This window comes from Equus przewalskii, chromosome 5, assembly GCF_037783145.1.
Source record: "Equus przewalskii isolate Varuska chromosome 5, EquPr2, whole genome shotgun sequence".
Taxonomy (NCBI): domain Eukaryota; kingdom Metazoa; phylum Chordata; class Mammalia; order Perissodactyla; family Equidae; genus Equus; species Equus przewalskii.
The window spans coordinates 7,517,583-7,531,861 of record NC_091835.1 but is presented as its reverse complement, the minus strand read 5'-3'; the positions used below and the strand labels follow the sequence as shown (position 1 = coordinate 7,531,861).

Below are 14,279 nucleotides of genomic sequence, written 5' to 3'. Positions count from 1 at the left end.
CTCATGTCTTTCTCTTCATCCCAGGGGACATGACCCATGAGCTGGTGAGGCACTTCCTGATAGAGACCGGCCCCAGAGGAGTCAAGCTCAAAGGGTGCCCCAATGAGCCGAACTTCGGTGAGCTGTCCCCCCGCCTGTCTCCGGTGTCTCGGGCCCATCTCAAGTCCGCTGTCACAGTTCTGCCAGTCCCCTCGTCATAGACGCAGCAGAGAAGAGGAACGGTGGCTTCCCTTCCTCTGCACGGTGGCTCCTTAGCTCTGCCAGGTTCCTCCCTATATTGGTCCCGCTCACTGAGACTTGTATCCTCACAATGTGAATAACATCTGCAACCACAGCTGCCTTTCTTGACCACCCACCCTGTGAAGGTCACTGTCTAGGTACCTCAGGTTACTTCTGGGCTCACGGCAACCCCGCATGGTAGGTGTTATCGTCCCATTTTGCGCATGAGGAAACAGGTTCATGGAAGATAGACTTACTCAAGAACAGACAGCTAGTAAGTGCCGGAGCTGGGATTCGATCCCACGTTTCTCTGAGGCCTCCCTGCACTGTCCCGGGAGGGGCCCCGGCCACGGGAGAGACGTAGGAGAGATGTCAGGAGGAACTTTCCTTCAAAGGAAGTGGTTAGGTGATCTTAGGACTAGCGTGAGCCTTTGGAGTCTCCTCCCTTGGATCCTTCCAACAAAGAGGGAGGGATTTTCAGCTCGTCAGTGGGATGAGGGCAAGGTAATAAGGTGGCTGAAGGTTCTGGAGAGCAGCGTGGGGTGGGGCGGCTCCCGGTACTGCTGCCCCTGACGTGCCGTCTCCCTCCCGCAGGATCTCTGTCCGCCCTGGTCTACCAGCACTCCATCATCCCCTTGGCTCTGCCCTGTAGGCTGGTCATTCCAAACCGAGGTAAGAACCTGAAACGCCTAGATCCGCGAGCGCACCCTGGATCCGCGTCTCAGCCCTGCCAGCTGCTCCAGAACGTGGGCCAGGGCTGGAGGACACAGATCATTTTGCCAATCTGGGGAAACTCAAAACCACTCTCTCTTTTTTTTTTCTATTAAAAAAAAAGGGTAAAGTTCATTTAAAAGCTTGACTCTGGGAACATACATAATTGACTTGCCAGATTGTTCTGGAACATTTTCTGGAGGCTTTAAGAAACTGATCCTGAATCCTCAGAATAAGCCTCATCCCAGAGGATGCACTGGAAGTAGGAGGCAGTCACGGGGAGGATCGTGTCCAGAGGATGAGCTGGGCATCCGTGGACAGGGCCGAGGGAGGGGGGAGGGAAGACGGATTTGGTTGATGGGGGTGCCCAGGGGTTGGAGGTTGGTTGAATGGAGAGGAGGGAGCTCTCAGAGGAAGAGGGGGCTCTGTACGGCGTGGGAAGGAAAAAGCGGGGTGCCAAGATGTCTCTGGAGTTTCTGGTCTGCGTGGCTGAGAGGGTGTTCCCTGACCGAGGGGCCATGGAGGTGACGGGGATGAGCAAGCCCTCTTTTGATTGTGGGAAATTAAAATGGAAACCAAGAGCCTCAGGACAGGGCGAAACTTCGAGTGAGACAGCAGGGCCTGCAAAGGAGATTTTAGCTTCCCTCGGAGAGGTGTCCCAGCCTTGGGGCGTGGCAGGTGGACGCCCCAAACTTTTCACAGCACAGCCTTCTGCCGCCCAGCCCCTGGATACACAGCGCCCGCACCAGGGGAGCATGTCCAGCCCTGAACTTGAGGTCTAGGAACTGGCAACTGGGATGCCTTCTCCCTACCCTCTCTGTTCAATAATGGGATACTCGGAAGTGGCCCTCAGACGTTCTTCCAGTCTCCCTTGGAGCTCCTGGGGTTATGCCCACACATAAAACCTCCAAGCTTATTTGACGGTTTCTATGTATCCAATTCAATTCATTGAATTATTAATGGTAATTGACTACCATTGTTAGCTTAAAAGTTCAAATGCAACTTAAATAGCATTATTAACCACACAATTTAGGCACTGATTAAATTGTATTTCTATGGACTTTACCAAAGTAATTCAGCAATTATAAAGCTGTTTGATATTTACGTTGTAGAAACCGGTGTTTCTCAAAGTCTGGTCCCCAGGCCAGCAGCATCAGCACCTTCGGGAACTTGTTGAAAATACAGATCTTCTTAAGCCCCTGCAATCAGAAACTCGGGGTGGGGCCCTGCCACCTGTATTTGAATAAGCCTGCATGCCAAATACTGAGAAACGCTGGCATAAACAGTGCTCAGTTCTTATTAATATTGAAATTGTGGTTGTGCTGTGTTAATGCTTTACCGAACCGGGGCGTTTATCCTCTACACAGAGGCGTCAATGCAGAACAGCAGCAATTGTCACTTGAAGGCTTGCTTTATGCCGAGCACCGGGCTGACATTGGCCGTGGAGCATCTCAAAAGCCCAGTGAGATGGGTGCTGTCATCATCCTCTGCGTTTTATAGAGACTTAGCACGTGCTGGGGCAAGGGTCTGAAGCCAGCTCTGTTGGACTCCAGAGCTCCCAGCCAGTGTGCTGGACTTAATCACTGAACCTTCAGACTGGACGCGCACGTGCCGACCGCCAGGCCTGTTATGAAAAGCATATCCATTGCACAGTGTTTGCAGAGCCGGGCTTAGGCCCGGCCAAGCTTGTCCTTCTTTCCAGCTCTGGAGTTTTGATCACCAGCTGAATTAAATTTTTGTCTCAGATCCCACAGATGAATCCAAAGATAGCTCAGGCCCCGCCAACTCCACCACTGACCTGCTGAAGCAAGGGGCAGGTGAGTGGCCGCCCCAGCCTGTCCCCACCCAGGCCTTTCCTCTTCCCCACCCTGTCCCCTCCTGCAGGGGCAGGCTGGACGTCACCCAGACTCAGATCTCTCTGGGCAGTCCGCATGTCTGTGTGCAGATGCCTTGGCCTGAGGCTAGCCTGATTGACCTGCTTCCTTCTCCTGAGGAGAGGACCTGGGGATTGTCCCCACCTACTCAGCCCCCATGACTCCTCCTTGGGTGGGTTTCTTCCAGCCTGCAACGTGCTCTTCATCAACTCTGTGGACATGGAGTCACTCACTGGGCCACAGGCCATCTCCAAAGCCACTTCTGAGACACTGGCTGCTGACCCCACACCAACCGCCACTATTGTTCACTTCAAAGTTTCTGCCCAGGGAATTACACTGACTGACAACCAGAGAAAGTAAGACTCTTCTGCCTGCTTCTGTGTTGGGCTCTCCCTTTGTGACCCATTTATGCATCCACTTACCCACTCTTTTACCAATTGATTCATCCCTTGTACCCGTCTATCCACCCATCGACCCATCCATCTATCTCCCATCCATCCAGTGATCCATCCATCCATCTACCCATCCATCCATCCCCCATTCATCCACTCACTCATCCATCCATCCACTCATCCATCTACCCATCCATCCATCCCCCATTCATCCACCCACTCATCCATCTATCCATCCATCCATCCATCAGTCTCCCATCCGTCCATCCATCCATCCCTCTACAGACATGCCTTTGTTGAGTGTACACCTGCAAATGCAATTGATAAAATCACCTGCTTTCTAGAGCAGAGCCTTTTCTCTCAGGCTCTCTCTTAACATGTCCCCCAGCCCCTTTCCCTCCTCCTCCGGGCTCCCTCCATTTATCCTTCCTCAGTGCCAGTTTCTTCCTTCTTTTACTAGCCTCCAGCATTTGGGACGTGTTTCTATGACACATCTCTCTGTTCCTGTGCATTGATTATGTTCCCACTGTGAGCAGCCCAGGCTAACCTATGACAGCCACAGATGGTGGCCTGACCTGCAGGTGGGTAGAGAAGAGCAGTCACTCCAGCACTCACTGTGTTTATCTAATGTCTGTGCCACAGGCTCTTCTTCAGACGACACTACCCCCTCAACACTGTCACCTTCTGTGACCTGGATCCACAGGAGAGAAAGTAAGTCTCTTGTAAACACCACCAGCTGGCTCTGGAACACTGAAGTCTGTGTGTGTGCAAGCTTGTGTGTGTGCATGTGTGTGTGTGTGTAGTCTTGGTTCAGCTTGAAGATCTGCCTGTGTGTGTGGGACTCTGAGTAACTATACCGGGCATCTTTCTGAGTTTTCCCCGCCACAAATTTGGAGCTCCTCCCAGGGACTCACATGTCTGCTTCCACTCGCTCTGCTGTGTGCCCCCCTGGAATCTGCTCCTCCTCTCCATGTTGGGGAAAGCTCCTTGGGGGCCAGACACAGTGTTCTCTCTCCACCTTGGGCTCCCCCCATGGTTTGGAGGCTCCCATCCCCCTGGAACAGGGCCTCCGCTGCCTTCCTCGGAAGGTCTGGGCACACCCAGGGCTGGGCTTGGGGGAGAAGGCGGAGTTTACACTGTGCCATCTTTCTCTCTGCAGGTGGATGAAGACGGAAGGAGGTGCCCCTGCTAAGTAAGTGTGGCTTCTCCCCCACCCAGCTGGCAGGTCTCTGTGCTCTGTGGCACAGGGGAGCGGGGTCAGGGTTAGAATCTGGCAGTGGGCCATGGGGGAGGCAAAGGACAGTGAGGGTCGCTCAGCTTTGGAGAAAAGCTTGACAGGCAGCCAGGTCTTTTGCCGTCTCCTGCCTCTGGTCTTGTCACCTTCCTGCTCCCAGGACAAGCCCGGCAGGGAGCTGAGGAAGTGGACAGAAAGCCGAGTTTACTGGAGGCAAGGGCAGTGGGGTTGTTCAGACGATCTTTTCTGCCCCAGTCCTGGCTTCCTTGATTGTGTTCTTGCCCTGTGGGTGGGCTTCTGTGAATGGTGTGGCTGGGCTCCACCTCTTCCTCAGGATGCCGGGAGCCCAGCAAGTCCAAATTCCAGGGGCGGCCCTGGGGCCTTTTGGTCGACTCTTCCATCTGTTTGGCATTTCCCAAGTGCCTGTGAGAACTCGGCCCCGGGAGGACTCAGAGTGGGGCCTGACCCTGGCACAGTGGGTGGGGCATGCGTGTCAGCAGCACTTGACGTGCTACAGTGGTTTTCAGACTGTGTCCCAAGGAACCCTTGGGTCCTCAGGCTGCACCTGAGCTGTAAAGAGGGAGGAAAAGCCCTGTTAGGACCTGCAGTTGTTTATCAGTAGGAACCAGGGTTTTCTCAACATCACAAAACAACACAAAGTGCAGGAATAACCTGGGTCCTGAAGCTGACATAGACTGTTCCTACTGTCTATAATTCTAGCACTTTCTTGGGCTCTTCCAAACAGCCCATTTTTCTCACTGGTTGACTTATAATAGGTCGATGTTATGCTGCTGAATTGGTACATTTAGAGCCATAAATACTGATTTCACCTTTATATATGCAGACTTTATATATAAGATTGTTTTAGAAAAAGAAAATTTTCACTATTAAAAAAATAAATTAAAACTGCTGCTGGGTGAGCGCTGCCAAGAGGGACAGCTCACGTGTGTGGGTGTGACAGAGGGGGCACGGCTGGGCAGGGCGAGATTGGGGAAAGGACTTGGGTTTGAAATGGGTCTTAAAAGACAGTACCGTTTGGACAGGTAGAAATGGGTGTGGGGGCAGGAGAGAGACCATTTCTAGGGGGCGGGAGGCCTGGCCTCCAGACTCCCTGAGGGCGGGACTGTCACATGGCGGGGGCTGATAAATACTTGTCCAATGAAGAAACAAGAGGATGGAGGCAGGGAGGAGAGGCAGGAGGACGCACAGTGAGGCCACCTGAGTCAGGAATTAATGGGACTGACAGCTGTCAGCACAGTGAGCATTGGGGGCGTCCAGAGGGATGAGGGCACCTCGCCTTCCCTGAGGTCACGTAAGGGTTAGCGGCCCAGCTGAGAGGAGGACCCAGGCGTCCAGCCTCTCAAAGCTTGCCTCACACTGACCTCCGCCTTCTCCTGGCTCTCGGGGTCATTAGGGTGGCCAAGTCCCTGCCACCAGCTAGGGGGCTGGAGCTTCCTACTTGTAGAAGTTCACTCACCACTGGGAGGAGAGAGACGGGGAGACGGGTCAGGGACAGGAGTCGGGTGCTCCCAGGCCTGGAAGCCTGCTCCGCGTTCAGCAGTGGGTTTTGTGCTGAGTTCCTTCTGATGCTCAGCCTTGCTGGGCGGGGTGGCGGCTCAGGAGAGCTCAGGGCCAGGACCAGGGCGAGGCCAGCAAGATGCCTCAGCCGAACTTAAGGAGGCACTGCCCTCGGGTTCTTTGTTTTTAAAAACTTTTTTTAATTTTTCCTCTTTCTCCCCAAACCCCCCGGTACATAGTTGTGTACTTTTAGTTGTGGGTCCTTCTAGTTGTGGCATGTGGGATGCTGCCTCAGCATGGCTTGATGAGCGGTGCCATATCTGTACCCAGAATCCGAACTGGTGAAACCCTGGGCTGCTGAAGCGGGCCACGTGAACTTAACCACTCTGCCACAGGGCCAGCCCCTGTCTTCAGGTTCTTGCAAAGGCTCCTCCTGCCCAGGGAGCCTGAGGTTTCTTGCCTGCATCCACTCCCCCAAGCAGAGCAAGGACTTGGCTGTTGTTGAACCGGCCTTGGGAGCGTGGAGCTGAAATAAACATTGCGGGGGAGGGCAGGCGGGCAGTGTTTAGGCCGGCGAGGCTGGCAAGCTCGCATCCTGGCAGAACCAGGCAGCCAGGGTTGGTGCTGTCACGCAGGCAGCTCGGAGCCACTCCCTCCTTCCACCCTTATCGCTTGTCACTGCACCAAGGAGCCCAAGCAAGCCCCATGGGAAGGTGGTTCTGGGGGCTGGTCTTGAGCAGACCATTACCCCAGGCTCTGACGGGATTGTCCCAGGCAGTCCCTGAAACAAAGTTGGGAGACAACGCTGTAGGAAGCCCAGTGTGTGTGTGCGTGTACACGCATGGGGGCACGCTGTGGCAAGCTGGACCCACCTTTGCTAATTTTAGCTGTTGTGGTCCAGTCTTAGGACAGGGGTTTCCATCGGAATCTCCAGCTGTCCTGATTTCCCCATCTCGCTCTAATTAGCAACGTGCCCGGCGGGGAGGGGACCCGAGCTCACATTCTGTTCTCTGCTCTCATATTTTTAACTCTGTTTTGCACGGAGAGAATGCCAGGTCGCTCCAGTAGCTCGATGGAGGGAGTAGGGGTGGGGGAACAGGTGTGAGGCCCCCCTCCCCTTCCCGTTCTCTGGAGCCCCAGAGAAATGTCTGTGTGTGGTGGGGGGTGGTGACCCCTTGTCCTTTTGTCTCCCTGACCTTCTCCCGGTGTGTGAGAAGGCCAAGCCCTTTGACAGGCAAGCAGCATTTTATTCCTGTGTTGTGCATCCTGGGTAAGAGCCGAGGGGTAGGGGTGGGGCTGGGATGGACTGAGAAACTCGTCTAAGAATGTTCCTGTTTTATTTTTGGTCTCATCCCCACCTCTTACTGTCCAGTCTTGTCATTTGCCTCCTCCCCCTGTACCCCCAGGGAGGAATTTATGTCCACCCTGAGACAGATGACACTGTCGTCTCCAGGACTTGGCTTTCTTGTCAGTGCAAAAGAGAGGACTCTCTTCCACTCCAACCCTAGTCCCCGACGCTCAGGGAGACTGGAGAGACGGGGAGCAGTGGCGGCCTGAAGATGAGCTCGCTCACCTGGGCGGCTCTCCAAGGCCTGGGGTCCCTGCTGCCCCCTCATGCCTGTCACCCCTCTCCTGCCCCTGCAGGCTCTTCGGCTTCGTGGCCCGGAAGCAGGGCAGCACCACGGACAACGCCTGCCACCTCTTCGCTGAGCTTGACCCCAACCAGCCTGCCTCCGCCATTGTCAACTTCGTCTCCAAGGTCATGCTGAGCGCCGGCCAGAAGAGATGAGCCCCGTCCCTGGCCCCGGGCCTTGGCCGTGGGGATGGGGCACGTGGGGAGGGGACCCATGAATCCTGACCACCCTTGAATCCAGAAGGAGGACTTTGGGCCAATTTTGGAGAAGGAGAGAAGAAAGTGCGATGTGGGGAGAGGGAAGTGAAATGCAGAGGGGAGGGGGCGAGAGAGAGAGAGAGAGAGAGAAAGAGACGGAGGAGAATAACTCGGATTCCCCTGGGTAGATGGACACTGTGAAACTCCCAAAGCCTCCAGACCAACCAGGTCCGTCCAGCTCCCCGTCTCCCTCTGGGAGGCCGAGCTCCTCCGAGGAGACTGACCCAGCCTCCTGGGGGTCCATATTTTGGGGGGAAATGGAAAAGCTCTGTCCCCCTAACCTAACCGCTTTGCAAGAAGAAATCAAGTTGAGCGAGTCTTTTTCTGGCCACTTCTAGGGTAGATTGCCAAACCAAAAAGAGCCAGCAGGGGACATCAGCTTTTGCTGTTGGAAGTGTCTCATTCCCGAGGCCCCTGCGTGTCTCTGCTCTGCCTCCAATGCATAGTTCGTGTGGGTGCTATGTATGCGGTATATGTATGTCCGCACCACCTGCTCACACACTGATTTGTGTCTGCCTCTCAGCCAGAATTAGAAACGGATATACTTGTCCAGCTCCCATGTGTTTGTGCACACACATGCACACTGTCCAAAGAAGGTCAGAGTTGGGGTGAGAGGGCAGCAGAGAGGGACATAAGCTGTCTTCCCCAGGAACACCCAAGATTATGGGTGACAGACTCTCTCTTGGTCCCTGCACCTGTGGCCCTGGGTGCCACCAGCCCCTTCTCTTCTGCAAAGACCCCAGTGGGGTCTGGCCACTCTGCAGCATTACTCCTGTTCTGCCTTGACCCAGAGGCTGGAGCATTGGTTCAAGGAGATAGGGGCAGGCGTGTCCATAGCCTTGGGGATGAGAGCCATCAGCAAGAGTGGCTCTTGAGCTCCGGGTGTCTTCCCCAGGTGTGTGGCCCTGCAGTGAGATGGGCAGGTGGCTCCCGCCGGCTCCCAGCCCTCAGCCCCTCCTCGAGGTCTGGGCCCCGCCGGCCTTATCTCAGACTTGCTCATCTGCATGATGCCTTTGGGGCTGCTGGGCATCGAGCTGTCCTGCTCTGCCCTGCCCTGCCCTGTGCTGTCCTGTAGGCTCCCCATGTCGGGACTTACCCTGGGGAACCTGCCGGGTGAGGCCCAGGGGAGACGCCTCCCATCCTTGTGCTCCCTCTGCAGGTGTTGTGGGTCTGACTTTTGCTGGGCTGCCCAGGGTGACATCAGCAGAGTGCTGGGGGCTGCCACCTGTACCCCATATGGCTTGCCGACAATACCAAAGCTTTGCGCTTCCCCCTTCTGCCTCAGTCTCCCCAGCAGAGCCGAGCTGCCCGTGGAGCAGAGGCCAAACAGCTGAGTCCATTTGGGCAGTCGCGAAACCCCATTCCCACCAGGCAAGGGTCTAAGCTGGCAGGGAAAATTCACCAGGGCTCCATTCTTGCATAGCTTCTTAGGCCTGTGGGGGTCCCCTAGAGAGAGGCCTTGTACTGATATATAAATATATATAATATATATGTGAGACATACTGACAGAATCTGTAAGCTAATAAAATATAAGAAAAGGTTAAAAAAAGAATAGGTAAATTGACAAGAAGTATTTATTGTTTCCCATATTGCCTTATTGCCTCCCTGGGCAGAAGCTGATCCCCACCCCCTTTATATGTATAAGTGAGGCCCGAAATGTGGGGGCCTCTGTCCTTGGAGCAGCTGGGGGCTCCTCACCTGGGCCTCAGCCTGCCCTAGACTCTGGGCCTCGGTGGGGAGGGTCCCCGTGGTCCCTCCCCTGGGGCTCCCTTATTTCCTGGCAAGCCCAGCCTGGCTGTCAGCTCCCAGAGATGAGAGGGGAGCCGCCCCCTCACCGTGGGTCCGAGGGAGCAGGTGAGCCTGTGGGCAACGTGCGTGACTGTGGCGGGCGTGGGTGACATGTGCGACTTCTCTGTCTTTTCACCTCCAAGAAGCTGTATCAGTGTGGGCATCAGGGAGTTGGGAAGGAGAGTGTCTGAAGAAGGTGGGGAGCAGCCCCCCATTCCCAAAGATTGACACCTGTGCCTGGTGCCCGAGGTTATCCAGAATGCTCTTCCTTCCGAGGCATTCAAGCCAGACACCCCATCTTCTCTCTCCTCACTCCCTCCCTCACCCCACTCTCTTCCCAGACAGAAGGCGGTGCCCCCTGCTTCCTCTGTGAATGTCTCAATCTCCCACTGGATGGCCGGGCCTCTCTCCTCCTGGTCTGGATGCCCTCTCCACGCTTGAGGCCGGGCTGAGCCGCAGACCTCTGGCAGCCAGACCCGGGGCCAGGTCTGGGGTCAGCCTTCCCACATGCTTTCCCACCACCCACCTGCAGCCCACCGCCCAGGCACGGCCAGCCCACTGCACTCAGGCCTGAGCTGGGCGAGAGCCTGCGGGGAGGACCCAGGGGTGCTGGGAAGCCCATCCACTCACTCCCCAGCATCCTTCTGGAGAGAGTGGTTTCCCTGAATTTGGCCTTTCCAAAGAACGAGGGGGCAGGGTGCCCCCGTCCCCACAGCGGCCCTGCCTTTGCGTCAGACACTGGTTGGGAAGACAGCGTAGCCCTCCCGGGTCTTGCAGGTTAGGTCTGTGCACGCACGCACACGCGCGCGCACACACACACACACACCCCACAGCACTGCAGTATATTCTTGCCAAAGATTTCCTTTAAAAGAAAGCACTTTTAATAATTATTGTTATTATTGTATAAATGTTTATCCTTTCTTCCCTCCCTCTACCTTTTTTGCTGTTGTTTGTTGTTGAATCTGTCTGTCAGCCAGGAGAGTGCTGACTGGTCTTGAAAACAGGCGGGCAGGGAGTGTCTGGGAAAAGTTGGCGGGAAAGGGCAAGAGGTAGGGCGGGCTTGCGATGCAGCGATGCAGGCCCCGGGTAGGCTCAGGTCCCTGCCCCAGGCCAGCCTGCCTCTAGCTGTCCAGCTGGGCCTCTGGATGGCATCCGGAGGGACGGAGCTGGGAAGTGACATCTCTCTGATCAGCAGGGAGGGGAGCCCAGTGAGGTCTGTGTGGCTTTTCCCAGGAGGAACGAGCGGGGAGGACTGGGCTTGGGAACAATGGAGAGGTGACCCCAGAGGGGAAACGGGGAGGAAGTGAGCTGTTTGGAGTTGACTGGAATGCCTCTGCTGTGCGGTCCTGTGTTCTGGCTCTTTTATCTAGCCAGCCATACGTCCCATCTGAGTTTGGGAAAGGCCTTAGGACCCTGGTTCTCACTGGAGCAGCCTCTCCTACAGCAGCTCCAAAGGCTTACGGGCTGCTAGGGTTCCTCTGCCTGGGTGTTGAGGAATCCCTGGTATGTCAGAGGCTGGCAGGATAGGGGTGATGGGGCCTGGTGGCCGTGTGACCGTGACAGGGAGCAGCGGCTGGACAAGGGCGATCCTTCTATAAAGGGGCTTCTAGGAGGGAGCCTTCTTCTGCCCCACCTGGTGGCCCGAGCAGAGGCTGGACAGGCCCCTCATGCCGTCTGGGGTGTGGAGGAGTCTGTAAGTGGAACATCTGTGCCACGGACCTTTGTCCACCACTCCCACCTCCTTGGCCTCCTCCCCTTCTTCAGCTTTTCCCAGCTTCAGGACATGCCTTAGGAGATCAAGTGGGCCAATGCCCCATCTGGGGGCTCTTTCCCGTCCCTGCATCTCCCCACACTCGGGGTCCTTGGACAGGTGGGAGGGCAGATTCCTGGAGGCCCCGGAATCCTGAGACTAGAGTCCCCTGGCCAGTGGTAACCCAGGATGTGTGTGCGCGCGTGTGCAAGTGTGGGTGTATGTGTGTGTGTATCTGCTTGTCTCTTTAGGGAACTGAGGGGTTGGGTTGGAGGTGATGGGCAACGCGAAGTCAAGTTCAGTATCACCCAGCAGCAGAAGGAATCAGGAGGCGAGGCCTGTAGGGCCCCCGATTGGTGGAATCTTGGTGATGGCAAGGGTGGGAATAGGGCACACGGGGTGGGGCTCCTCTGACCTCAGGTGTCGGGAGTGTGGGAGCATCTCTGTTTCTTCCCCGTCCCGGGCTCTTCCCAGCAGCGAGGGGATTGCAGAGGGACGTCCCAGGTTTGCCTCCCAGGCAGTGTTAAGCAGTTCGAGACTCTCCTGTGTGTCCATGTTTGGTTTGTGTGTGAGAGAGAAAGCCCTTCGGTGTGTGCACGCTGCGTTTCTCTCCTCCCTCTGACGTGTCATTCGAAACAAGTGTAAGGAATTCCCTACCGCTCCCTACCCCGTCTCCCAGGCCCTCTGCAGGAGAAGCAGGCTCCCCCAGCATCCTCCCTGCCCCCGGCTGTGTATTTATATAGATGGAAATATACTTTCTATTTTGTATCATCATGCCTATAACCTCTGCCACCTTGTATAAACCCTGGTGTATGCTACTTATCCTGGATACGAATGTATTGTACACTGAGGCTGTGTCGCTCCTGTACAGCTGCTTTGTTTCTTTGCGATCCATTGTATGGCTTTATAAATGATAAAGTGAAAGAAAAATCCGTGCTGTTATCTAGCTGTGTTGTTTGGAAAGGGGTCTTCCAGGTCTCCGGTGGGCAAAAAGGGGCCTCGCCCAGGCTCCAGGTACGTGGTGGGCATCAGGGAGGGGGCGGGGGCCAGCTGCGCCGGGCCCTGAGAGGAGGACATGCGCCAGGGCTGCAGCAGGAGGACCGTGGGTTGCGGAGGTGGGTGCTCACAACACACCTTCCACACCAGAAACGCAAGAGACCTTCTCATTTCTTGCACAAAGTGTGATCCCCGCACAGTCAGCATTGGCCTTTCCTGGGAACTTGCTGGAAAGATGGAGCCCCTGGCCCCAGCGCAGGCACACAGCTCAGAGTCTGCATGTTGACGAGAGCCCAGGAAGCATGCACGTGCCCTGAAGCCAGGGCAGCCAGCCCACGGAACCTGCACAGTGGGGAGCCGCACCCGCGGGCCAGATGCTCGGCCAGGGCCTGCCTCAGCGCCACCTGGTGGAGTAGGAGTGCCGAGCTGGGGGGCCTGGGTCTCACCTGGGCGCCCATCCTGCTGATGGGATTCAGAGTCTGCAGCCCAGGCCGGCCAGGGCCAGGTAGGGGAGAGGCCTGGCTCTGGCGAGCAGGAACTCTGGTCGTAGCAGATGTGCAGGATGTGAGCAGCGTCCAACCCGGGAGGGGCAGGAGCATCCGCTGAGTGAGGGCAGGTGGGGCAGAGGGGTGGGGTTGGGGCCGGGAGGGGACAAGTCTCCTCTGGCTCCTTCTCACACTCAGCTCCAAGGTACCCAAAGTCCTGAGGCCTGGTCCCACCCCAGCAACCGAGGGAATCAGTCTGCGTCCAGCCAGGGCGCCAGGAGTTTTCACTTCTCCCCAGGGTCCCAGGGCGGCGGGGTAAGAGCTCTCTTCAGATCGAGTCTCCCAGGGCGGGGTGCGTGCACACCACTGGAGGGGGCCGGGGCCGAGTGGCCCAGGAGGAGGGCAGAGCCGGAAGAAGTGCCCTCTGGATTGTCTGGGGCATCCCCACACCAGCCCTCCCCTGTCTCTCCTCCTGTTGGGGGAGAATGCTGTCTTCTTGCCTCAGCAGCAGCCCAAAGGTCCCTTCTCCTGCACGTAGGCGGGGCCCTGGCCCGAGCACGCGCAGGGCAGAGCTCATTGGGGAGGAGGAGCTGTGGGAGTCTTGCTAAGGTTCTCTCACGGGGCCTGTGGACAGTGGGGGAGGGAAGGTCCTGGAAAATCCAACTCCCGGATCTCTGAACTGTCTCCTCACGGGGAGTAAATGAAACTCTGCCTTCCCCTTTGAAGAACTGGGGTTTCCTCATCCATTGATTATTAGTCTCAACAGTTTCTAAGAAGTTCAAAATGTGCGGAGATGCGGCTGGTTCTAAAACACAGACAGTAGGTATGGACCAAATGCATCCATGTGTGTGTGTATATGGTCCATGCACACACGTAAACACGAACACACGTGCATGCGCACATACCCACGAACGCACGCATGCACAGATCTAGCCCCTTGGGTTGTGCTGTGTCTCCACGTAGGCGTCTGCTTTCCTGCCTCCTTCCTGCCCACATTCTGGGGTCGAGCCAGCTGACTCAGGCCCAGGGGCATCAGGCCAGCCATGGGCGGAGCTGCCCCCATGGTGAGCTGACCCCTGGCTGCATGAATTAGGCAAGCAGCACCATCAGAGGAGCAGAGACGGCACCCATGGGGGTCCTGTGGGTCAGACCCACTGGAGGCCTGGGGCACACTGGACCCAGCAGGACGTGGGCAAACTGGGGTCGGTGGAAAAGGGCCTATGGGCTGGAGCCTCGAGTGCCCGAAGGCCCCAGGAGAGCCTGGCTTGCAGAAGAGGAGGCAGATGAGCATGGGATGCTGGCTCTCCGAGGTCCCATGGCCTCTCGTGGACAAGAGAGTCAGCACTCTCTGGGCTCCACACCAGCATCGGTGAGGCCTGCAGGGAGGTCGGCGGTCAGAGGGATGCTCTGGGAGGAGTGAG

The 14,279-nt window shown here is 56.5% G+C and overlaps 1 protein-coding gene across 46 annotated transcripts in view; it reads left to right on the top strand.

Moving 5' to 3' along the window:
• Positions 1 to 12,309, top strand: part of TNS1 (tensin 1) — a 206,656-nt gene extending 194,347 nt beyond the window's left edge. For 45 of the 46 annotated variants that reach the window (XM_070619869.1, XM_070619854.1, XM_070619851.1 and 42 more), the window contains 7 exons: positions 25 to 117; positions 814 to 891; positions 2,676 to 2,747; positions 2,992 to 3,160; positions 3,839 to 3,907; positions 4,356 to 4,388; positions 7,593 to 12,309. In XM_070619869.1, the coding sequence (XP_070475970.1) occupies positions 25 to 117; positions 814 to 891; positions 2,676 to 2,747; positions 2,992 to 3,160; positions 3,839 to 3,907; positions 4,356 to 4,388; positions 7,593 to 7,737 (659 nt within the window). In that variant the 3' untranslated portion in view covers positions 7,738 to 12,309. The remainder of the gene's footprint in view (positions 1 to 24; positions 118 to 813; positions 892 to 2,675; positions 2,748 to 2,991; positions 3,161 to 3,838; positions 3,908 to 4,355; positions 4,389 to 7,592) is intronic. The other variant, XR_011540158.1, reaches the window with a different exon arrangement.
• The last annotated feature ends 1,970 nt before the right edge of the window (positions 12,310 to 14,279 follow it).